Below are 26,719 nucleotides of genomic sequence, written 5' to 3' on the forward strand. Positions count from 1 at the left end.
CTTAATGAGCTGAATTTGTAGTGCTATAAAAGGTTCTCCCCTGTAAACCCCCCATCGGCTTGAACTTTAAAAACCTGAATGATAGGTTAAACAATTTCAATCTGAGGCACACATTCAACAAATGAAGGGATAGAAGTGTTCCCCAGATGACGTAAGGAAAAAAAAAAAATGTACCTGGGAAGTACCATAAATCTTGTTTTAACTTTCTACAGCTGGGGGACACTTCCTTACATATGGGTATGTACTCAACATCCAAAATCAGATTCATTGAATACAAAGTCATGAAAACTTTCATTTGGTAAATATATATGTATACCAAGATCCAGGTAGCTGTTCTACATAAGTGTACTGTAGATGCCTCATTCCAAATTGCCTGTGAAGTACTTTTCCCAACCTGTTCAATGCCTGTCAATCATGCATCAACAGAGGGGAACTATGGGCACCATGACAAGGCCCATTCTGCTGCTCACTTGCAGATTCCTGATATTTGGGAATCTACAAGTGCTCACTATCCTGCATCCATCACTAAATCAGGCTCATAATCCTTTTGGCCTTCATTAACAGTCCTTGACTCCTGTGGTGCAACAGGACATTTGCAGGGGTGCATTGGGCTGGTGGTCCAAGACCAAATGAAATTATTTACCAGTGCTGGTGGCCACCAATCATAACATATGTGGACAAACAAGCAAATCTGTCCACATAACTGACATGTTTTAATTTCTTTTCTCTGAATTTTGCATATGGGTGCCTTGAAAAAATGTTGATGCTTTAGGGTTTAGGGTTCCCAGGTATTTGTACCCCTGGGGGTACTCTGTAGACCAGTTTGGTGTACTTGAAAATAATATTTATAATTGCGGCTGAAAAAGAAGTCTCCTTTTGCCGTGGAGATGAACCATTGTGTCCCTTCCACTTCAATCTGCAGCCTCATCAGTGTCTCCCGTGCTTTTGCCCATCCAGCAATCCACAGAGAGCTACCTATGACTTCAGCATTCATCTGGCCCATGCTGAAATGGGGGGAGGAACAGTGACAGTAATCCTACAGGCACTTGCAGGAACCCCAGAAAAAGTACACAGCCAGCGGCCCGACCAGATTCCTGACTGCACATTACTCATTCGCTACTCCTTAATATAAAGACACGCATGAGGATACACATACTGCTCACTTTCACTTTACTCGTAATTATGGTGGATATTTCAAATTGAGAGGAGGGGGTACTCATAAATGAAAAGCCTAATCAAGGGGTGCAGGAGAGAAAAAAGGTTGGGAACCATGCTTTAGGGTGCCTTGATTAAAAAAAGTTTGGGAACCACTGCTTTAAAAGTAAAGCAAGAAATCTACAAGGGAAGCCAGAAAAAGGGAAACCTTTTTGTTTTAAAGGTTATTCGGAGTGACACAGTCAGATTAAATAACTTTCTACTCAAAGGGATTTTTTAAACATGTAACTTACAGCTACAAAAAAGTGTGTTGATAGACTGGGAAATGGTGGTCCGTGGATGTAGGGACTGTTAACAGATAATAGCTGCAATGGATGCAAGATGCGGTGCTTAATGTTCCTTTTAGGATTTTGGAATGGTCCCAGAGGTTGGTTCAGGCTTCTATCCGGTATGGGTGTGCAAATGGGGATGTCCAAACAGCTCTCTGACGCATTTCGCCACTCCAGGTGGCTTTATCAAAGGTGGATACCCACCTTTGATAAAGCCACCTGGAGTTCTGAAACGCGTCAGGGAGCTGTTTGGACATCCCCATTTTGCACACCCACACCTCTGGAACCATTCCATTTCCTAAAAGGAACATTTACCACCGCATCTTGCAACCATTGCAGCTATTATCTGTTAACAGTCCCTACATCCACAGACTTGTGGACTGGACATATCCACCCCCTCACAGCCATCGGTAATTTGTGCCATCTTGGACCGATTAAGGACTGCTGGAGGACTTCTGTACCCTAACAAGGGTGGTAACTATCTTCATTTAAAGTTATCTCTTTCCCAGGGGTATACTAGGAACAGACTCTCCGGTGACAATTGGCATACGTTGGGGTGTCCTTGTATGTTTTATTGTTCTTATATGCTACATGCATCTTTTAAATTATATTAAGTGTTAATAAATTAATGTGATTTAAGATCATCCAATCTGTAATTGTTTTTCATTTATTCTCAAAGCTGTGTGCTGCTACACGTGTTTTTCTTTGTAGCTCTCTGTGAAGATTGAAGAAAACTGTATATTTATTTATTTATTACATTTCTTATATAGCGCAGCATATTCCGTTGCGCTTTACAAAGGAGACAGTGATACAACAAACAGCTTATTTACAGACAGTCAAAATGTAGGAGGGCCCTGCTCGCAAGTTTACAATCTGGCTGGTTGGAATGAAAATCCAAAAGCTGGAAAATGGACAAAAGCAGTCATACATATAAATGTATTTAATCAATATGTCTGAATGACCATTTTTATCTTTTTTTCCCCCATGTTTAGGAGCAAATGGTTGTCATTTGCTCCCAAAATTTTCCAGATTTTCATTCCAACCAGCCAGGTTGGAAAGATAATCTTATAGTGTGTATGGGCCTGGTCTAAAAAGACAAAGTAATACGGTACTTGTGTAGTTTCACGGCGGCAGTTACGTAGTTAGCATAGCGTCCCTGTCAGCAACAGCGTAGTGTTCCCATGGCCAGCGTAGTCAGTCTCAGCGTAGAGTTCCCGCCCGTTTGCGGCGAGCCAGAGCTTGCGTAGTTAGCGTAGTCAGTCAAGCGTCCCTGTCAGTATCAGTGTTGTGTTCCCGCCCATTCGCGTCCAGCCGGGGCTTACGTAGTTAGCGTAGTCAGTCAGTCGTCCCTGTCAGTATCAGCGTCGTGTTCCCACCCGTTTGCATCCAGCCGGAGCTTACATAGTTAGCATAGTCAGTTAGCGTAGTCAGTCAGCGCGTATTACATTGTGTGTGAACCATTGACCATTTTAACCTCCCTGACATGAATGGTGTGAATGTGTTCCTGAAACACCCCCACTATCTACGCCAGCCCGAAGCGTGGAGAGCGTATCGATCCCCGCGAGGGAAAGCGGTACGCCTCCTCCTGACCTTTTCATACCCCCACTATCCACGTCGGCGTGGAGTTGATTTTATAAAGTGTGGCAAGCGCAGTAAGCCACCGAGCCGAAGCGTGGTGAGCGGACACAGAATACACGTCAAGTAATCCGCGTCCCCATGCTTCGGGCACGGTGGCTCGCTGCGTCTCAGACAGATGGAGGGGATCTGGCGGTTACCGGCGCTGTGTGAGAGCCGCTCACAATAGATACCTGGAGAAAAACCTTCACTATTACTACATGAGTTTTAATTGGGATAATTAAGAATTAGCGACCATCTCTGGATCAGCACCACAATCCTCTTGGTTTGCATTAGTAGTCCCTACCAGTCAGCCACCCCATACCTATATTATACTGGCCATACATCAAAATTACATACAGTAATCCTAACCAGCCAATCATAATTACTCATCTGCTCTTAAATTCATAAAAAAGGTTGGGAAAATCAAACAGCTTTGACTTTTTCCAACAAATCGTTTTAGTGTGGGGGGAACTCCCCCCCCCCCCTACTTTTTTAGCATCACCCTTGCTGAGTCAGCACAGGATCACAGGTTACCGTAGCAGGGTTGCCACTAAAAATAGTGGGGCCCGGCGCTGATTTCTAGCCCCCCTCCTCAATCGCCTGGCTCTGCTTGGTGATAACCATGAGCAGAGTGAAGCGCAGGCTCCCCCACGCCCATTCCACTGTGCTGTCTGCGCTGAACGATGCCCACTGCTTCCGGAGCACAGGCTTCTTCACCTCCAGATGCTGGTGGCCATTTAAAATATGGCGCTGACTTATAAGCCATTTGGGGCTCTCAGACCAGCAGCTAATCAGAGTGACTGCCAGTACAGGAGCTCTGATGGGCTCACCAGCCGGTGACACATTTTAATTGGCCATCATCATCCGTAGGTGAAGAGCCTGCGGTCCGGGAGCAGTGGGCTTCATTCGGCACAGCAGAGGCAGCCAGGGGAGGGGTATTCCCCCCCCCCTCTCCTTTCTGAGAGGGACAGTCGTACCCACAATACTCCCCTTATGGCGGCCCTGGGCAGGAGAACTGGGGCTGAAACAGCCCTATTATACACCCCCCCCCCCCCCCAGTACACAAGAAACAGTAAATCCATCCCCCTGCACCCAATGCTTGTTATATCACCACAAAGGTACTGATGGGATATGCTACATATTACCCTTTCACCCCAGCCTAAATTCCCGGGTTGGGTCCGGTAACAACCTGCAAATAGCGCTGGTGTGAAAGGTTCCCGGGTAAATTTCCTTGGATTTCAACACTGCTAGGTAGGGTTGAAATCCCAGGATATTTACCCGTGTTGCTCCCGGGTCCTTCCCGGGCTACTGGCTGGTGTGAAAGGGGCAGGGACATGTCCCTCCTTCCTGTGTTGCCTCTGCTGATTGGCTAGCAGGGCAACTTCCTGTTGTTGTGGATGCCCAGAGGCATCATACAGCGTGCAGGGAGACACTGTGCATATTCTGTGGCACAACAGACCCCAGCAGTGCGTTTTAACCACTGAAAGCCAAGAATATCTGCAATGGCCTTCAAACAGCGTGCAGGAATACACTGCAAGCTCTCAACAGACGCCAGCAGTGCTATTTAACCCCTGAAAGCCTGCAATGTCTAACCCTCTCCCTAATGACCTCATCTTTGTGGGCCTAAAAAAGGCCATTTTCAATGATATTCTCATAGAAATGCAGGGTCATCCCCAGTGTGAAAGGTGCCTTGTCCCGTCTTCATAAGCATGTTTGAATTGGTCCCAACCCAGGAATGTCCCTGCATGTCCCTGGAATTTAATTCCTAGCTTGGTCTCTGCATTTCTGGTGTAAAAGGGGTACTACATAATTAATGTAGAATGGATACAGCACTCAGATTTCAGAGTCCTTCAGTATACACAGCACAGTGCACCCCAGCTGCCTCCAGATAAATAGTTACCATATAGAAGGTAGAGGTGACACCCAGGGGACAGTTAAGTCTAGATCCTAGTGATGTCCCCTGATGTTATACAAACACATGAGACGGCACAACATGGGGAGGTGCAAGGTCCTACCTAACATGGGAGCCCAAATGTACCCCTGAGAGTCTGCTTTAGCTCATTATATGGTTGCTAAAGGCAATAGATAATGATGTGGATAGGGAGAGTCCTAGCCCACCAACATTGCTAGTCGCCCTGGCGTCACATGCCAATTTGGCTGCTGTCAGAAGCCCCATCTAGCCCACTAGGATCAACATAATGCGCCTGCGCTAGAAGGATATTCTCGCATCGCGACTCGCGTGCTATTGCTGATGATGACGCGATATTTCGCGGCGCATGCGCACGCCTGGCTGCTGAGTCCCCGAGTGGTGCCGTTGAGTACCGGCTGCTGGGAAAGAGCGCCCTTGCTACTCTATCATTCACTCCCCGTCGGACGGGCAGCGCCGGCCATGGTTCTCTCCCTGCAGCCGGTTCCCGGGCAGCTGCGAGTCGGGGCTGTGTGAGCGGTACATGACGGGAGCCTGGCGCTGTGATACGAGTTGCTGACTTCCTGAAGGTAATGTAGGCGGCGGAAGCAGCAGCTGCACAGATTCAAATGTGGCCGCCGCTGCTGCTGTTGCCGTGTGTAGTAGCGGCAGGCAGCTGCCAGGGAGTCCCGGGGCGGCAGTGGCCTCACGCTGCGTGTACGGGACGCTGTATGTACAGGGCAGTGCTGTGCAGTAAGTGCCTGGCAGGGGGGGCTGCAGGCCATGAGGCTTCATCATCCAATATTTATATTTGTCTTTTGCTCCTCAGAGTTCTCATTGGATGTGAAGGATGAGTGTGGTGTCTGCAGAGGTGAATAATGCCCTCCCTGATGAGATCATGGAGACCAGCGTGTCCATGGTTGATGATGACAGCATTGAAGCAGTCACCATCACTTCTCCCATGGCAGAAGAGGTCCCAATGGAGACAGACCTGGAGGAGAGTAGTATTGACACTTGCGTTCCTATGTCTTCTGGCCATGAAGAGGTTACCAACCCAAGTAACAATGCCAGTCGCCTGGCATTAGTAAGCGTGGCTTCTAAGCCAAGCCCAGGACCTTCAGCCTCCGCAATGAAAACAGTCTTGCAAAGTGGCATCCACAAGCTGGGACCACCCTTGTCTGGACAGGTGATTCTTAATAAGGCCTCCGAACTTACCCCTGGGAACCGTGTGGTGAAACAAGAGAAGCTGATAGTGACAACACTGGGCAAGTCCAACCATCCCATTGTGCTGATTCCTCAGAGCCAGATGTCAGGCACGCACAAAGCTGCACAAATTCAGCATGTGGATTTGAAGGGGACGCCACAGCAGATCAAGCTGGTCACTATTGGAGGTCGTACTGAAGTAAAGCCTGTACTGGCTATGTCGTCATTATCATCCGCTCAACTAATTGGTCCTACTGCCAAGTCCTCTGTTCTCCAGGGTCAGCAAATACAGAATGTGCAGGTAAAATGTGCACTGGTTTCTTGATTTTTCATTTGCTTTTTATATGCATATTTTCATCAATCTTTGATGTGCTTTCTATGATTATTAGTTGATGTTTTTGGAAAAATAGTGATTGCTGCGTAACTCCATATTGTTATTCTCACGTGACTTATTTACCACCGTTCTTGAATTTTGTTTATCCTGGTAAGAAATAGCCTTATCAGAACCTCAATGAGGATACTAGGTTTCCAAATCTATTATGGCTAATCTAGTCACAGAATGTATGTACAGTAATAAATATATTTGGGTATTTATTTCCTAGCACGGCGCCTGCGATCAAGATTGTATCCATCGGGTCCAAAAAAATAGCGTCCATCGCATGCAACCAAATCGCATGCGATGCAATTTTTACATCGGAAACAATGTAAAATGGTCCCTGAGACCCGATTTTACATTGAGCCCAATGTTAAATGCCCCCCAGACCCCAATTTTTTCATTGTATACCCACCCTGATGGGTCAAATGTCCCCCCATTAACGCCACCCCACCAACCCGAAGCATGGCGAGCGCAGCGGTACGCGTCCTCCGACCTTTTCATACCCCACTATCCACTTTGGCGTGGAGTTGATTTTATATAGTGTGGCGATCCCGAAGCGTGGCAAGCGCAGCGAGCATTACTTCACAGGTATTACGCGTCCCCTCGCAGGGCTTGGTGGCTCGCTGCGCTCGCCACACTATATAAAATCAACGCAGCCGTGGATAGTGGGGGTATGAAAAGTTCGGAGGACGCGCACCGCCGCCCCTCGCGGGCTCGCCACGCTTCGGGTTCGCGTTCATCGTGGGGTGGCGTTATCAATGGGGGGGGCATTTGTCATGTCAAATACCCATAAGGGTGGCTATACAATGAAAAATCGGGTTCATTGGCCCATTTAACATCGTTCCCTATGTAAAATCGCGTCCATCGCAACGGTCGCATCGCATGCCTTAACTTAAGACATGCGATGGACGCGATTTTTTTAATTGTCGGGAAAAGGCTAAAAATAGCCCTGAAATCGCGTCGGTCGCGTCCATCGCATACCTTTAAGTTAAGGTATGCGATCACCTGTGACGGGCGCCGTGCTAGGAAATAAGTATCTATATTTGTACTACATCTTTATTCAGTCAAGCATTTTTTTTTGTCTTAATATGTAAATTGGTTTAAAACAGGGAACAGTGTATCAGGGAACTTAATCCAGCCTGATTAAGTGGAAGGTGGTGCGTACAACATCAGTCAATCAACTCTGGTACTTTTTAAACACAACTGATTGGCTGGTGCGTTTTCTGTTCATGCTTTGTTTACTGTGAATGAGTGCCTTTCCTATGAGATGCTAGTGGTCCTCATTTGGTGAGATTTAACATTTGATTTAGACACATCTAGTGTGGCATTCTTACGTTGGGGGGTATTCGATTGTCTGATTCTGAACAGAACAGAGGAAATTCGCATTCCATCTATTCAGTCTTTTCTCATCCATGATTTTTTATTTTTTTTGTGGAAACGGTCGCTAATGTGAAAATTTTGCGTCTGTTTCCGCGAAACCAGATTTGGCTTTTGGAAGAGCCAGGCCTGCAGATGCGAATCCCTTCCATTTCCCATGTGAAAACGGCCGGTATTGAATACTTAAATCCCATTATTTCCAATAATGGGAAACATTGTACTCCCCCCCCCCCCCCCCCCCCCCCCCCCCCTTATGTGCTCTGGTGACCCCATACACATTACAATAATTGTATCCAATATTGCATCTCATCGCATCTCGGTTTTGCGATGAGATCAAGTACAAATAGTATGTGCTGCACGTACTTTTTGTACTAGATGTCATCTCATCGCAAAACAGAGATGCGATAAGATGAATATTGTATACAATAATTGTTTTGTGTATGGGCACCTTTAAGGTGCGTACACCCAAGCATAAAATCTCTTGCAAAATGGTCGCTGAGCGACCATATTGCCAGCAATTGGAGTGTGCACCGGCGATATATGGCTGGGTGCGCGCTCCCGTTTTCAGCCCCCTAATGGTCCCTGTCCTCCGACTAGCGACTTCCCCTGCCTCTTTTCCCGGCAGTGTGTCATTTTCATCAGCGACCAGAAACGGGACACTGAGCAATATGGTTTCTGAGCAATATATTGCCAGCGATCATATTGCTCCGTGTGTACACAGCTTTAGGAAGATTAAGCTAGAAGGAAAGTGACAGCACTCAGAAACTTGGTGAGAAACATTTAATGTATATGTGAGAAATACATATATATACTGAGTCTGAGTGCTACTTCTTTTCTATTATTTATCCATAGATATTTGCTTAAACTCTCCCCAGTTTGAGTTCCATGGACTTGCTGCATAAAATGTCCCTCCAAATGTGGATCTTCTTAACATCACTAATGCTATAAAAGGAATTGGTATACACTAAGTTTGTCTATAAGCGACGTATGCAGCTATGTGAATAATGCTTACAATACACAGCAGTACTATTTGGCTTACATGCTGGATGTCTACACCGATTATTATACAGTGTATTGCCTTGACTGACTACTAATTATCAGTTTGTCGGTCAAGCTTAGATCGTACAGCACGTCCAAATGATTTAATTATTAGGCAACATCATCTGGCAGTGGGATGCAGTCAATTTCCCGGCGTTCAGAATCCCAACGCTGGAATCCCGACCACCGAAATCCTGAAACTTTCTCCCTCTGTGGGTGTCCATGACACCCATAGAGGGAGAATAAGCGTCCCCCTTTTCGGGATTTTGCTGGTCGGGATTCCATACCGAATCCCTGGCAGTAAATGTGTTGCTGCCTCTGACTGCTCATCATTTCGACTGTTCCTTAACTGGGGAGATGCAGGGCAATGTTTCCTTTCCCATGATGGAATACAGATAGCAGGGCTGTCCACTGTTAAATATCTTGCAATATATGGCCACAATATCTGATGGTTTCAGCTTGTCAGATGAAATAACTGATATACATTTTATCTGACAGTATATAATCAGCATAAGAATAATAATTCAGGAAGAAGTAAGGAATTGCTACCTATGGTGGTAGTTATGGCAAGCGTCTTGCACCATCTCTATGTTTTCTCCATGCTGTGCCCTCAATAAAGACCACATTGAATTCATAAATAAGTGAATTCACCATTAACATTTGCTTGAGTCATACTGTATGCCACAGTTGGTGCTTTTTGGGCTTAAATGTCCTAAATGTATGTGAAAGACTAAGGAATTCTCATATTTTAGTTTAGCTTTTCTTTGCTTTATTGCTGCTATGAGGCTTATGTAAAGAAATATAAGGGATCACCAGCTATTACTATCACTAGTGTTCCCAATAAGCTGTTTTAGTAGGGTCCTGCACCATGACCATTTTATAAGTGTAAAATGGCCTGTGAGAGAGTCGTGAAGCCTATGAAAATATACTATAATTTTGTACATACTGTGGGTAATGTTAAGGGCAAAATGATTCCTTCAAAATGCTGTGTAGCAAACCTAATCAATGGAGGATGCAGTAAACATTGCTAATATAATAGAAAATGCTAATGGTGCATGAGGAATATGTAGGAAAGGGGTTTGATACGACATCCTGACCGCCAAAATCCCGACGGGGGGGGGGGGGCGTGGATCGCCCCCCTTGCGGGCCCAGTGCCTCGCTGCGCTCGGCACACTAATTTATTCTCCCTCTATGGGTGTCGTGGACACCCAAAGAGGGAGAAAGTGTTGGGATTTTGAACACCGGGATAATAACTGCGTCCCGTAGGAAAGATGTCTTCTCTGCCAGCTGCAACCCAATTGTTGTATCCCAAGATGCAGCACTGGATAACAATTGTTTGCGATGGTCACAGCCCTTAGCCATTTGATTAAGCCTCAGCTTAATCTGACTGATGGAATTGCTCCACTGAGGCCAGGTATTCTATTTGGAAGGGTGGCGACACTGCCCAGTTTTAATGAACAATACCCACCCCCAAGTGCCAGGCTCAGCGCGCACTGTGTGGGATCTTGTAAAACTCATTCAACCACTGATCTGCATAGGTCCAGTGATCAAGTTCGACTGCTCTTCCAACTATTGTTTACCCAGGGTTCTGCAGCAGATCACTGTCTTGCAATACAGTGTGAGGGACTTGTGTAGTTTCACGGCGCCAGCGGGCTCGTTACGCTCGCCACGCTATCTAAAATCAACTCCATGCCAACGTGGATAGTGGGGGTATGAACTATCCACGTTGGCATGGAGTTAAGTTACTTTATTTTATTTTAGATAGTTTGGCGAGCGTACAACCCGGAAGTAGCTGGCGCCGTGAAACTACACAAGAACCCAGTGTGAGATAATTGGACTTGCCATCTTAGTATATCACCCTGATTATTGAACAGAATGTATCGCACTTAACAATGGAGCAGGTACTCTGGAAGCTAACCTCTTTTTCAGAGAGAGTGTAGATATTGTGGACAACACAAGATTCTCTTCAGAACTGCGATGACATTGTACCATGCTCTTGATTTCAAGCACCCTGTATTCTTTATCCCTGCAGTTCCTCTGCATCCTATTCTACCCATTTCTGTATATCTCAGTAATCCAGCACACTGCCTGAAACATTGCTAGAGTGTACCTAGTGCACACGCTGAAAGTAATTTTTCTTTTATGATAGGTTTTAAGTTGAACATCTTCGTGGTTGCAATTGTTGTATGTAGTTAATACAGCACCCAATGATGGCGGGTGTAATAACTACATTATCTGTGTAGAAATCTTGAGAACTGCTGGTCTGCACTCTGGAAAAGGAAATACTTTCTTCTTCCTGAAAGGACCAGGCTGGGAATCGGTGCCAGGTGATATCACATGCTTGTTGTGCACCCCAGAATGCCTTGTAATCAGCATCTTTGAGTGGTCATTTAGCAGGCCACTTGGAGAATGTTTTAGTTCCTCTCTGAACTCAGAGGGGCTGATGCGTGATACAGCTTTGTAAGTATTGCCCCTATTCCTAGACCAGGGATGGGGAAGCTTCAGCCCTCCAGCAGTGTGGAACTACACATCCCAGCATTCATTGTTACAGTTTTGCTACGTGGTCATGTTAGAACTGTTGCAGGGCATGCTGGGATGTGTAGTTCCAAAACAGCTGGAGGGCCGAAGGCTCCCCATCCCTGTCCTAGACTGTCACTAGATTCTGTTGCATATGTTTCTGCACACTCCATTTGTCTTATTTTATCTAGAACTTCTGCACCATTTCAATATATTGACTTAATTTTATCACCGTTAAGGTGGCCATACACTGCTGCAGTGTATGGCCATCCAACCACTCCCTGAACCCCCGGGACCTCCCGGGCAACAGGATTGCATGCGCATTGTTACCTGTTGCCGGGAGGGGGGGGTCGGACGGGCAGCAGGGATGTCCAACACATCTGATTTCTCTTCCCAATGCTCATGATTTGGTGAAATCAGCCCAAATTGGGCTAGTGTATGGGCACCTTAAGGATGCGATCCTATTCCCCACTGCTGGGAGGTGGCCGAGTAGGAGTTCTTATGTGCAGCAGGTCGGACCTCCGCGTCTAATCCGATGTGCGCGGGGCCATGCATCCAATAGGATGTCAACCGCATCCGATTTGGCCACTTTTCCCCCGATTTCTCGGCCCGATCCTTTGGAATTGGGTGAAAAGAGGCCATGTCGGTCTAGTGTACTTGGGCCTTAGCAAATGACTGATTGTAGCTAGCAAAGTATTAGTTATGATGGATTTTATCTGAGAGAAAATTCCCAATAAATAAGCCATCTTTTGTTATAGGAAATCCTCTCCCTTTGTAGATAGTTTATACACATAGTCACATTGTACAGAAACTATGATTCACACTAAGAACAATGAATTATGGTTCATAAAGGGTGGTAACTAGATATTAAGAGAAATTAAATCAGGGTTTATGCATGCTTATCACAAGAGAAATCCGTCTCATGGGTATTCACACAGGGTGATTTCAGACCCATTTCTAAGTGATCTGACTAGATAGCTTAGAAATGGAGCACTGATTGCTCCGTGTGTATAGCCCCAGGAGACGGTGCTTCATTTAACTGGCCACTGTAAAATGTCTTGATTTAATATATCCAATTAATACAATTTACTATTGGAAAATGCTTTGCAGTATTGTTAAATGGGGTGCTTTGTATGCATGTCTGGTGTGGAATATGGCAATCGGAAATTATATAAAATTCTCTAATTTGAAACCTATTGTTTTTTTGGTACTTGTTTCCTAGCATGGCCACACCGATTTACATCGGGGTGGTCGTGTCGGAAAAATCGGGTCGATCGCATCGCATGCGATGCGATCGACGCGACCGACCCGATTTTAGACCCGATTTTTTTATTGAATAAAATGTAAATTGGGTCCCTGGGACCCGATTTTACTTTGGATTCAATGTAAAATATTCCCTAGACCCCCCAATTTAACGACATAAACCCCACCCCACGATAGACGCGAACCCGAAGCGTGGCGAGCGGCGGCGCGCGTCCTCCGACCTTTTCATTCCCCTACTATCCACTAGGTCGTGGAGTGAGAATAGAATAGTGTGGCGAGCGCAGCGAGCCACCGAGCCCGAAGCGTGGCGAGCGCACGCGGATACCTGTGAAGCCCGCGAAGGGACGCGTTTACCTGTGAAGGTATCCGCGTCCCCTCGCGGGGCTCGCTGCGCTCGCCACGCTTCGGGCTCGGTGGCTCGCTGCGCTCGCCACACTATTCTATTCTCACTCCACACCCTAGTGGATAGTAGGGGAATGAAAAGGTCGGAGGACGCGCACCGCCGCCCCTCGCGGGCTCGCTGCGCTCGCCACGCTTCGGGTTGGCGTCTATCGTGGGGTGACGACAGGGACATCTATAATGTGAAATGGGTCATATTGGCCCATTTCACATTTTCTCACGATTTCAATGTTAAAAAAATATTTTAACATTGAAGCCTATGGAAAAATCGGGGGCATCGCGTCGGGACCAATGTTAATGGTCCCGACCGACGCGATGCCCCCGATATTTTACCTTTCCCGACACGATTTCAATGTTAAAATATTTTTTAACATTGAAGCCTATGGAAAAATCGGGGGCATCGCGTCGGGACCAATGTTAATGGTCCCGACCGACGCGATGCCCCCGATATTGTGTCCTAGCCGGCAAAATGGACCTGATTTCAAAGGAAATCGGGTCCATCGTGTGGATCGTGTACCTTAACTTAAAGGTACACGATCCATAAGATTGTGGCCGTGCTAGGAAACAAGTACCGTTTTTTTTTTTTTTTTGTTTAAACTGTTTTTATTAGTTTAACATGTTGACAAATAGCAAATAAGCAATATCAGTCAGGAATATCGACACGAAAATAAGTATAATGACATATTTGAACAAAGGTTACAATGGAATCGTATATAAGATATGTCGAGTGACATTGCCTCTATATAGTCTGACAGTCAACTTTAACAGTAGAGTTTTTCAATAAGGATAGAGATTTGTCAAACGAGTCGTGGATTCCAACCTAATAGAGGAGAAAAAGTGAGTTGGAGATGGGGATTAGGGGTTAAAAGGATGAGGAGGTTTGGAAGGTAAATGAGGAGAGAAGGGGGAGTCGAGATCACGCAAACTTCACATCAATAGAGATGAATAAAGTTGAGATTCTTTAAATTCCAACCAGGGTAGCCAGGTCGCCCATGAATTTCGAGTTATTGGCCAAGGGAAAGGATAGGAGATCTTCCATCTGCATGTAATGATCTATCTTCCTGAACCAATCCCTAATAGAGGGGGCTTTTTGAGACCTCCAATAAATTGGGATTATAGCCTTGGCAGCATTGTTTAGGTGTCAGGAGGGAATTTTTATAGGTTTTAGCATTGGATGACCTAATATTTAAGATCCAGAAACCTGGGTCTCTTGTCACCTTCCCTCTCAGAATTGCCTCGGTGCACTGGAATATGTTGTCCCAAAAGCTAGCAAGGGAGGGACATTCCCACCAGATGTTAAGAAAGCTACCCAGAGCTGAGTTACATCTCTAACACTTGTTAGACACGTTCGGGAACAGTTAATGGAGTCTTACAGGAATTCTATACCATCAATATATTATCTTGTACAGGTCGAACCTATTGTTTAATTGTCAGAAAATGTCATCTAAAATAAAATGTGGAGATCTTTTAAAAAATATATTTACTTTGGTCAGAAGCTTTGGTTTAGTCTCTGAGCAGTGAGCTGGAAATCGCTTTGTGGCAAAATAAGTATTCCATTATCCAGACTGCAAGCTCTGCCACCAATTCTCTGTAAAGTCTGATGCATGGCAGTTCATGTGAATGGCTGCCAGCCTGTCTGCAGAGACATGCCTGTGAGTCCTGCTCCTGTGAGGAATACCTACCGCCCTCCCCAGTGCCATGTGCAGAAAAATGCTAAACAAAATGTGTTTTAGGTTACTGGTTTTTCTGTTTAATATATCTATATGTGGAAAACACAGCAGATGCTTTTTCACTTGCTTTATATAAATATATATATATTTTTTTTAAACAGATTGCGAAGAAAGTTCCAGCATCTTCATCTGGTGCTGTTATTACGAAGCTCATAATTGCGAAACCAATGAACAGCAAGCCAATTGGCTCTGGGCAGACAACCCAAGTGTCTTCTGTGTTTGCAGGTAACCATGCTACTAATATATGTGGGTCCAGTATCCATGCCGCTAATGGAATACATATGTGAGACCGACAGCGGCATCCCAATGATTAGAATCCTGTTAGGGGCTAGATAACTATACCCTCAATCCCCTCCTCCCTGTCCACAGCCTAACCCTCCTTCTTAGTACATAACTCCACCCCAGTGCCTAAACCTAATACCCTCGCAAAGTAATGTGTTGGTATCTCCATTGATGTAGGGATTTTGTCATGGGATTTCGACCGATGTCTGGCATTTTGTAGCATCTGTATGTTTTGCTAGTTGTGAATACTCTTTTAATTCTGTATATTATGGCTCCTGTATTTATTTATTCACTGTATGCTTGCATTTCACACGCTACAACAACCTAGTTGCACGAGTACTTTCCTTACCTTTATTTTCAATTTACTTAAAAGTGTAGATAATGTACTCTGGGGGGGGTGGGTGTTCAATTTTTTTGGACTGTCCAATTTGGTTGCCCTGGGGGGGGAAAGAAATTGCACAAAGACACAGGTTCAGTGAAACCTGTGTATATTTTTACCAGGCTCGAAAACAGGACTGCTTTTTGTGATTTTGTTTTCTGTGCCTGAGACTAGTTGGAGGGCACCGGGCGGAGCAGTTACCCACGATATTGGATAACCCCTAAGTCTTTTTACTACAAACCCAGACAAGGGCAGTACAATTGGTGTAATGATTAATATTACATGGGTTTGATTCCCACCAATGCATTAATGCCCTCATTCTGGTTTGCTCACAAAGCAGCGCTCCTTCGCTGCATTATTTTATTTTGTTTTATTAACAGTTTCTTATATAGCGCATACAAATTGTGCGGCGCTTTACAGAGAATAGTTGAACATTCACATTAGTCCCTGCCCCAGTGAAGCTTACAATCTATATTCCCTACCACATGTACACACACAGACATTCTAGGGTTAATTTTGTTGGAAGCCAATTAACCTATCTGTATATTTTTGGATTGTGGAAGGAAACCGGAGTAAACCTACCCAAGCACGGGGAGAATACAAACTCCGCACAGTTAGAGCCATGGTGGGGATCGAAACCATGACCTCAGCGCTGTGAGGCAGTAATCCTAACCATTACACCATCCGTGCTTCCCACTTTACGAGTATTGTCGCGCCACCTGCCGTGCGGATGAACACCCGCCCCTTGCTATTCGCCGATTTTTCCCCACAGCACTGCGACTGGATATACATTAATTCGCATCCTTGCGAAGGTGCCCAAAATCATTTGATGGTCTCCAACCATTGAATGATTTCTGAAGGGCTCACTAATCTAAATCAATCCCTGGTGCCTTTAGATTAGTGGCACCATGAACAGGACGGACAACTGACATCCGGTAATGTCAGCTGCCCAACCACGGAAGGCCGGTTGCCGCCCCCCAGTCGCATAGAAGGTCGGTTGCCGCCCCCCATCGGTTTCCTGCGTGCACATAGCGTTTTTGTAAGCATGACAGGAAATGCAGGATGTACGCATGCGAACACCCCTACCTGCCTCCTACATGAAGGGCTTTCCATGCTGCTCTATGCAGCATCTCCCCCCCTCCCTCCCGCCGTCTGCCGTCCTTCCCTCACTCCTGTTTGATGCCGGCAGCCACCGCATCGAACCATGTCTACGCCCCATAAGGAAAGTAAAATGTGTCTCTCAGTACTGACAACCCATCAGTTCATTTATTCTTCTCTCAACAGATACCCTTGCTGTGGTATTCTCAACTGTGAGACTGATGTTTTAGTACCCTTTTGTAGGATTTCTGATGTTTTTACAAAACCTTTGGCATTATGATTTGACAGTCATAATGTTTTAAGATATTTTATTTTGTTTGCAGGCAAGGTTCTAACTCATGTCAATTCTGGAGCTACAGCCAAAGCAATAGCTATCAGTGAGAGTGGTGGAGTCATTGGTACAACTATAGAGTCCACACAGACATCCAATAAAATTGCTATATCCCCTCTGAAGTCTCCTCCTACCAAGGTAATGATGGCTTCATTGATAGCTGATCCAATGTTATGTATATGTATGAATGTGTGTGTGGTTTAGCAATTCAGCATTCCATTGGTGTACACATCATAAAAACCACAGGCTACTGTTTACTTTTCTTGCTACAATGTTACAGCACTCTAAATTAGGAAATCAACAGCAGTGCAGAGGAGCCAGCAACATTTTAAAGACATATGTTCTTTATTGTAACTATAGAAGTTCCTGACCATGTTTACCATTGGTTATATACACGGAGTGTGTAACACCACTGTATAGCAATATTATCTAGTGCAGGGTTAGCCAACTCCAGTCCTCGTGAGCTACCAAGAGTTAAAGTTTTCCAGGTCTCCTCATAGAATCACAAGTGAAGTAATTAGCTCCACCTGTGGATCGTTTAAAATGTGTTAGTAATAAGTGCACCTGTGTACCTGCGAGGTGAGCTGGAAAACGTGAACTGTTGGTACCGGTAGCTCTCGAGGACTAGAGTTGGCTACCACTGATCTATACTATGAGGAAAAAACAACAATATATTCATTTATCTACTGTCTGGTAATGACATGATTGTCTCAGGTATTGAGAAGAACAACATTGGCAATAAATCTAAAAGGTTCTATTTATTATCATAAAAAACACATACACAAGACCTTCAGCATAAAGGGGAAGAGCACATGTCATTGTATATTTTTTTCAGTTCATAATTTTCTTTGGTTTACAGTCTTTAGGTCGACACCATTATCCCCTTGAGTGGTGGGTTTTCCTGGGTCAGGACAAACCTACCAGGGCAGGGAAATACTCAACACAGAAGGGGCAGCCACTCCCTGCTCCCCTGGGGCTGCTGCTGCCGGCTTTGGCAGTTTACGCCCATTTGGAGATGTTTGGCGCTCAGGCATTTGGTTGTTTGGGTGCCTTATTGGCCAAACGAAGATGGGGGGCCATGGCTACAACTGACAGGGTAAAAAGGTCGACACATGCATTAGGTCAAGTCAAAGGTCGACATGAGTTTTTCCCACTTTTTTTGTGCCGACAGGCGGTATTTCATGCCCTACCATCCACTAGGGTGTGGAGGGAGAATAGTGTGCCAAGCATAATGAGGCACCGTGCCCAAAGCATGAATGCGCCAAAAAGAAAAACAGAAGTCCCGCAACCAGGCAATCCAACCAGGGTTAAGAGCTTTTACCCGTGTCGGTCCCAGATTGCTGGGCAGTGTAAATGGGTAACCCGAGTCGAGCAACCTGTGTCATGTGTACACTAGGGAGGAGGCAGCGTTCGCTCCAAGCACCAAACCCTTACCCTGCCTCCGACCGCTCCCGGGGTGGACCTGTGTCCAAATCCCGGGTGCGACCCAGCATTTGCAATGTGTAAGGGGTATAAGGGTTTGGGCACATGGTGTGGCTGGTGGGACCCAGCGGTGTACTGGTATCGGCTGGCAAATAAAGAAAGGGACGGTGCATAAAGCTTAATGAAGGTCTGACTATGAACCCTAAATGCAATAAAATAATGTGATAAAACATAATTTTTATACTTTTCATTAAAGAATGTTTTTATATTTCCCAATTTTCTTGTCATGCAATGCTTTGTTCCAAACATAGGGGCAGATGTATTAAGCCTTAACAAGAGATAAATGCAAGGGTGATAGAGAGGTAAACATCCAGCCAATCACCTGCTAACTGCCATGCTGTGTTTGAAAAAAGTCAGTAAGGTGATTGGCTCTCTTTATCACCCTTGCATTTATCTCTTGTTAAGGCTTAATACACCTGCCCCATAGTATACAGACTAATAGATTCTGATTAATAATAAATTAAATACTGTCCTAACTTGTGTGACTTTAATTTCCTGAAAAGCCCTTTGTACAGATTACTTCCCCCACCCACACCTTAATAGTGAGGCGTTGTGGTAATTGGTATGAATGGACATGACACTGCTCTCACTATATAAACAAATGGATATTTGTAGCATCTTACTGGATCTCTCACTACCTTCCTTTTTTTTTTTTTTATCAAAATGGTGATAGGCATGTGGTATGGTGGTAATGCAGCCCTAATGTGTTACAAAGTACTTTGGCATTTTCTTTCTCTATCAGTATTGTCTATTCATAATAACATTCTTTATGTGTAGGTCACAGTGGTGTCTGTTGGGTCTCAGTCTGCTAACTCCCCTCAAAAAACCGTTGGAGTTCCCATTAGTGTGGCCCTTACACAGCAGCTTCTCACTATGCAGTCATCAAGTTCCTCCTCTCCTGCCAAGGCCATCACCAGCACAACAGCTGTTCAGGTAGCCCACTCTGTCTTTGTGCTGGTACACCAGTATGGGTGCTTCACCTGAAGAACTGACATGAATGTTTACTAGCTGTACAGAAACGTTGCTTTTACTTGCTTAAAACTTCTAAATCTTTGATCTTTATTTTATATGTTAAAAATAAATGTTTTGAGCATCAACAAAGATAATATTTGGTCTAGTATCAAGGGATTATTGCTTTATTATTATATTAATTATTGCAAAATATTGTTGTGGCAAGCAACTACCATGGAAAACTGCTACAGCTTAGTCTGAATACAGTATTAGTAGTCTTTAATTTGTAGTTCACAACAAGGTTACCACAGCAGATAATACATACATACTGCAAATATACAAAGAATAAAGAATTAAAAATCCCAACCTTTAAGGGAGAATGGGTATGATATGCATGCTCAATAGGGCTTCAGACACCAGCAATGATGTGTCACACAAGGGTAAGTAGTGAGGATACCACAATCAGTAAGCTTATAGACCAAGCATTCCCAACCACGGTCCTCAAGGAACACCAACAGTGCAGGTTTTGTAGATATCCAGGCTTGAGCACAGGTGACTTAATTAGTATCTGAGGGATTCTGATTAAACCATCTGTGCTGAAGCCTGGATATCACTAAAACCTGCACTGTTGGTGTGCCTTGAGGACCGTGGTTGGGAATGCCTGTTATAGACAGACAAGATCAGAGTCCCCATAGTAAAGAATGAAGATGGGAACAGATGCACACGGCCTAGTGCTAGGAGGCAACTATGGGAAGAGGCCCTGGCTTTGAGGGCTTGAGGTAACTAGTAGGGTGATCTTGGAGAGAGGTGGATGGACAGAGGTACCCAGCAGACAGCTGGAATAGCTGATAGGCTTGTATAAAGTAGTGCTTTTTGAGAGCTTTATTTGAAGATTTGGAGCCTGGCTGACAGTCTAATATAATGGGACAATGCATTCAGAGCAGTGGTGATGGCATTAGAGAAATCTTGGATGAGATCCTGTGATAAGAGCAGGGGTGAACGAGTATTCATTAGAGGAGAGGCAATGGTGGGAGGGTAATGTGGCCAGAAAAGAGGTTGGAGATGTAGGAGAAGGAGCAATTGTGAGCTTTATATGGAAGGGTGTTGATAAGCATTTTACAATAATGTAATACTTTACAACACTTTGTAGCATGCTGCATTAAGCCTTTTGGTGAAATGGTTTCCTTATTTATAGTAGCTGCTGAATAGCAGCTATTTCCCTGTTCCTTCCCAAGTGAATGAGCAAGGGAAATGTCCCATCAGCCATCCCCAGTAGGCCTTGCACTGCCCAATGTGGCTGGTCGGACACAAAAAAATTTAAATATTGCAACAGATCAACTTGCTGGACAATATGGCATGCAGGACCCATCAAATTTTTATTTATTTTTTTCCTAGACCAGTTGTCTGTATACACACTGCAATTAACTGGCCAATATGCTGATCTTGCATAGGTTGGGCAGATAATCATAGTGTGTATACCACTATTTTATTGAATAAATTATACAAGAGAGTGCCCCAAAAAATCTATTCCTTCTTTTCTTGTCCATGGCAGCACAAAAAATATTTTAGAAGTTGGGTACACCCTGAAAAATGGGACCTATGCTTACTAGCCAATGCCGGTCACGATGTGCAATGGCAGATGGCTAAGGGGAGTGGGGGGCATGCTGCATTCCACATTCTAGTGATATTCACCATCATTCTGCATGTACAGATGACACTGACAACATGTTGACAAGTCTAAAATGTTACTAATTGTGTTGTGGCAGCTATACAGTTTTGGTGATGAAAATGTGTCCTGACACTGCTTAGAAAGCACAGTTTGCTTTAGTCTATCAAAAAGTTAATCCTTTTAACACACCCCATTTTTTGTTTTGTATTTTTAACTTTTTTTTTTTCTTTTCTCCAGTCTCTAAAGCAAGGTGTTCAAACTATAACCGTTAGTGGTGTCAACACACCTCAGTTCAAAACCATCATACCCCTTGCAGCCGCTCCAAATGTGCAGCAGATCCAGGTGCCTGGAAGCAAATTTCATTACGTCCGACTTGTGACTGCTTCCACTGCAAGCAACACAACATCTAGTCAGAATCCCAGCACCAGCACACATTCTCTCCAGCAAGGTATGCCTTTGTTTTTGAAAGCTATGCTATTATATTTGCACCTTTTGGTATATGCCTCAGCTGATATGCAGTTATCTGGCTTCTGGGGAAATTTAACAGCAGTTTTCTCTGTCATAGAGTGGGCAAAAATATTTGATGCTAATAAAGGGCCTGATTCAGTTCTGTTCACTAGGCAATGTATAATGACTGCCTATCGAGCAGGTAAACCCCCGCCCCATCGAATGCACGCCCCTCCCCACAGCCAAATGAATCCCCACATTTGCATGGAGTCGATGTGTACACTTACACACCCACTCGCATGTGGCCGCACAAAGGAAAAATCATTTGATGGTCGCTCACCATTGAATGATTTTTTCCCCCCCATTTGTAATGAAAAGTAAGCCAGGACTTTTCATTTGACCGCTGTCTTCCTATTTCGGGAAGGACGCTGATGTCACATGACATCAGCCACCCGCCCCACGCAGGCATCGACATGCCTGTGCCTGCAGGGGTACGCCCAGCATCTTTGTGTGAACACCCATAAAATATTCCTTATTCTAGCCCACTATGGAGCGAATGCCACGTTGAGTGTGTAACTCGCCGAAGGCGTTCGCTCCAAGGCTCTGCGCATGTACAAACTCTGACCATTGGGGATGAGGACATATTCGCACCTGAGTGATCAGGTCTGAATCGGCATCGAAATGTGAAGGGATTTTGCCCCTGTGCTCCTCCTCTGGTTATTTGTGTCATTTGTGGTGATCTGTTCTCTTGCATTAGTTCCTTTTTTTGCTTTTAAACTTTTATAATGGACGGACCTGTGATCCAACAAAATATATTTTATTCCGTGCACTCTGCTGAATAAGTTTGTTTCCTTATAGGATGCCACTGTATTTTGCTACTTTACTTTGGCTTTAAGGGCAGTTTAAGTAACAGGGCAACTACAGATGGAGCTGCTCTCAGCCAGCACACCAGTTTGTGAAGCTGGTGGGGATGTGTGCGCATCTCACTCACTCGCATGCCCCATTCCTGGCAGTCGGTGGACCTGGCGCATGGCAATAGTTGTGTCAGGTCCCCTTCTAGATAGAGCGGCTCCATCTGTACAGTGTTTTAATTCATGCTACTGGGGTCCGTACCAGAGGGACGACAGGCTTTTTTCTGTTGGACCCTCCCCCTGACTACTCCAACACTGGTACTATCACGTGTCCTCCACTGGCTGGGTGGCTAAAGCTGTCAGCCGATGGACCCATCTGCAGTACTAGCAGGAAGGAGCTATTGTCCCTTTTGGCGCACATCAAAAATACGTGTGCCACTTTTTTTGGAAGCTGACTCCAGCACGGTTTTTCTCCACTTATCTTCCAAAGGATCCTAAGGAAGCGGTCTGTTCATTCTCTTTTGTCTACCAAGGTCATCGTCCCTGTGCCCTCATCTCAGAGAGAGAAGACATTTTAGGCCAATCTCTTTCTAGTTCAGAAGCCGGATAGCTCATTCCGACCTATCCTCAGTTTGTTGGTACTAAGCAGATAATTGCGCATACCAAGGTTTCGCATGTAGTACCTTCAATCCATATTCTGGCTATAGAACCGGGGGACTTCACAGCATCATTTAACATACAGGATGCATATTTACACATTCCCATACAAGACGTTTTCCTGGACATGAATAACGTCCAGCCAATCTGCTCCTACATGTCATGTTATAGGCTGTGTTTGAAAAATGACAGTTCGGAGCTGATTTGTTTGATATTTATCACTCTTTATCTCCCTCGCATTAATCTCTTTTTAAGGCTTAATACATCTGCCCCAATGTGTGATACTGTACATTGATGGAGGAATGTGAGCAATTTGATAGTCTCTGCTTTTCTAACAGTGAAGCAGGGAGTGAGCAAGTCTTTGATTTTGGTAACTATGACGGTCACAGTAAGTTAGTACAGTCCCAGCATTGTAGAATGCATTAACTGGTTGTACACCCTGCCAGCAGCAACCTAGATGGCTGCCTGGGATGGTTCCTCCATTGGCATTATGTACTGCTCATGTACTGGATCTATTCGTACAGGGTATATCATACTATTTCACAAGTCAGTTTTCCCATATGTTCCTTGGGTCTCCCACAGCATAACACCTAACATGGTATGCTCATGTATAAATTACATGGATCTGACATTTATGCTGGGACACTACACCTAGCACTAAGATGCTCCAACCACCCATTTTGTGTCGCCTCTTCAGGGCATGACCTATTCCACCCAGGGTAATCCTATGTAGCGCACCCAAGAATATATAACCCATAGAAGTGATTACCCAAAATGTGGGCGCCACCCCTGCACAACACTTATTGCCCTCTCAAGGTTTAGTGCTTCATTATTTCTGTATGTTTTTCAATGTTTTATATAATTTCTAATGGCTTTGTATTGAGTACCATGATATGTGTAAGTTGACTGAGTCCTGCAGGAGAAAAGCCCTAAATAGATGTATTATAATTACTTTTTTTTTTTCAAAAATGCTTTTATTTTATTCATAATATAAAAATCAGGAGAATGTTTCACATTACAATTGGGACAAAGGAGTCAGAAATGAATCATTGTAAAGCATTACCAAGAAGCAATAAACCAATAACAAAGCAGTCTCCGTCTGTCTTCTTTGCGTAGGATGTTAAAAGAGTCTAACGATAGGCATAAAAGCCCATGAATACAATACATACACATTCCGTTAAAACAAAAGGACAAACCTAACAAACCGCAACTTCATCCCTCCCCGTCCAGTACTCAGTGTGGTATATTAGTCACATAAGGAGCGTGATAAGAGCCATGTAGTAACGTAATCGATTTTAAATATAAGCGACTAAGGGGTAGATGTACGAAGCATTGCTAAGGGAGGAGAAGTGATAAAGTTCCTGGTATTTTATCAACAGCCAATCAGCTACTGACTGTTAAGTTACAGGCTGGGTTTAAAAAGTGACCGGTAGGAGCTGATTTGTCGGAGATAAAGTACCAGGCATTTTATCACTTCTCCCTTATCACTGCTTCATACATCTACCCCTGAGTGGCCTTACCCAGAGAATTAATATAAGGTCCCCATTTCATATAAAAATGTTGTACACCAGTTTCTATCTTGAGCAATGTTGCCCATCTATCTAAATATAATAACTGCATGAACATATTCTTCACAGCATGTAAAAAATAAAATTTAGCCACCGTTGCAACAACCGTTAAAAAAGGGACGAACTCGGTCTTGCGACCCTGTAAGTCCCAATTGGAACAATGGGCACATAACAATGGATGTATAATCAACCGAAGTTGACACACACTATTAATGAATGACCTCTCCTTATGCCAAAATTTGTGAATTCTCCCACAATCCCACATACTATGATAAAATAAAGCATTCAAGCTTTTACAATTAAGACCTGTTCCTGAATTATTGGGAACAAAATATTTCCTCTGAACTTGAGATATATAGGCCCTATGCAAGGTTTTAATATGGATCTCCTGTAGCATGGCATAATGTAAAACATTTAATGTTTTTGCTAAATGTTGAAACAGATATTTTCCAGAGGGCAGCTGTAAGATATCCATTTCCCATTTGGACGTGACTTAGACCATATCTTATATGTCGAAATCTTAAAGGGCCTGTTGAACTCAGACTAAATATGGAGCACAGGTGAGGATTGCCGAATCATAGGGACAAGCATAATAGTCTGGATATAGTGGCGGACATGCAAGTACATGAAGAATTCTCTATTGGGCAGACTATTTATTACATCATTAAACTTCATCAGTTGGCCTCCAATGTCAAAAGTGTCCCTTATAGCTGAAATTCCCTTATCTGGCCATTGCAGGAATTGCGCGTTAGATATACCCGGTTGAAAAATTAGGGTTACCCCAGAAGGGGGAAAATTTGGTAACCCGGTGAAGGCCTACATTTTTATTAATAGCAAGCCAACATATCTGTAAATAGAATATTTCCCAGAGCCTGTGGTAGCATTAATGAACATGGGACATGTAAAAGGGCAGCTGGAGAATATGGCTGCAATAAATCTTCTCAAGATTCAAGGAGTATGGCATGAAACCAATCAAGTACCTATCTCATGAAGACAGCCTTAGTAATGCTAAAATATTAGACACCCCTAAACCACCTTTGGCTTTCCTAGTATATAGTTTGTATCGGAAGATGCAAGGATTTTTGCCTCGCCAACGGAATTTAAAAAATGGCTTTAGTTATTAAAATAGTGTCAGATTTGGTCCATTTTCTCAGGAGCATCTGTATGCTATAGAACAATTTAGGAAACACTATGGACTGCAACACAGTGGCCCTCCCCAGTAGGGAAAGCAGTAAAGAACTCCACGTGTCAAGTTGGGTAATAATCTCCATAATAACAGGTAAAAGGCTGGTACAGCAAAGAAATTGACTAGGAATTGTAAGCCTTAGATATTTGATAGATCTGGGTGCTGCTTTAAACTGACCGTAATGCCCAATAAACGTGATGGCGCACACACAGGAGTGCCTAATACATCTGATGGCACACACACACACCGTTATGCCCAATACACGTAATGGCACATAAGAGCCTCTTAACTACATGCTCATTGCCAGGGGTTTCATACTCGATACCAAGGGTTTCATGCTGAGTTGCCAAAGAGGTTTACTACTTGTTGCCCACGGGTATTATCAGAGCCGGCCCTAACCCATTTGGTGCCCTAGGCAAGAATTTGCCATGGTGACATACACACAGTGGCCTGGGGAGGGAGTAAGAGGTATGGTGACACATGCACTGGTGCAGAGGGAGGGAAATGGTTTCATAAATACTAGGGCCTGGTGGGGGAAGCTTGACAACATACAGACAGATATTGGGAGGTTATAATGACATACTGTGGTCTGGGGGGGACATGGTGACATACAAACAGGTACCTGGGTGGATATGATTATGAGGCTTATACTGGGGCCTGGGTATGATGGGAGGAGCGTGGTAACATAAACCATGAATTGACATACCCTGTAGCTTGAGGTGGGGTCAACAAGGCGACAAATATACTGGAACCTGGAGGAGTGAAGAGAAAGCTGCAGTGATATTTTGTAGTAAGTATATGGAAAGCCGTGTGGTCAGCTGATTTGCTGCTTTCACAAGTTCCTATAGGCTTCAATGAGGAATCAAAATTTATTTTTTATTGAAACCTCTTTGGCTGTGTTATGAATG

The 26,719-nt window shown here is 44.4% G+C and overlaps 1 protein-coding gene across 2 annotated transcripts in view; it reads left to right on the plus strand.

The window, feature by feature from the left end:
• Nucleotides 1–5,346: 5,346 nt before the first annotated feature.
• Nucleotides 5,347–26,719, plus strand: part of LIN54 (lin-54 DREAM MuvB core complex component) — a 48,125-nt gene continuing 26,752 nt past the window's right edge. Inside the window, exons 1-6 of one of the 2 annotated variants that reach the window (XM_083176174.1) lie at nucleotides 5,349–5,597; nucleotides 5,837–6,511; nucleotides 15,012–15,135; nucleotides 16,993–17,138; nucleotides 19,260–19,415; nucleotides 21,340–21,550. In XM_083176174.1, coding sequence (XP_083032300.1) covers nucleotides 5,858–6,511; nucleotides 15,012–15,135; nucleotides 16,993–17,138; nucleotides 19,260–19,415; nucleotides 21,340–21,550 — 1,291 coding nt within the window. In that variant the 5' untranslated portion in view covers nucleotides 5,349–5,597; nucleotides 5,837–5,857. Of the gene's footprint in view, nucleotides 5,598–5,836; nucleotides 6,512–15,011; nucleotides 15,136–16,992; nucleotides 17,139–19,259; nucleotides 19,416–21,339; nucleotides 21,551–26,719 lie in introns of both variants that reach the window. The other variant, XM_083176183.1, reaches the window with a different exon arrangement.

The sequence above is a fragment of the Crinia signifera genome, chromosome 1 (genome assembly GCF_055691185.1).
Source record: "Crinia signifera chromosome 1, ASM5569118v1, whole genome shotgun sequence".
In the NCBI taxonomy this organism is placed as follows: domain Eukaryota; kingdom Metazoa; phylum Chordata; class Amphibia; order Anura; family Myobatrachidae; genus Crinia; species Crinia signifera.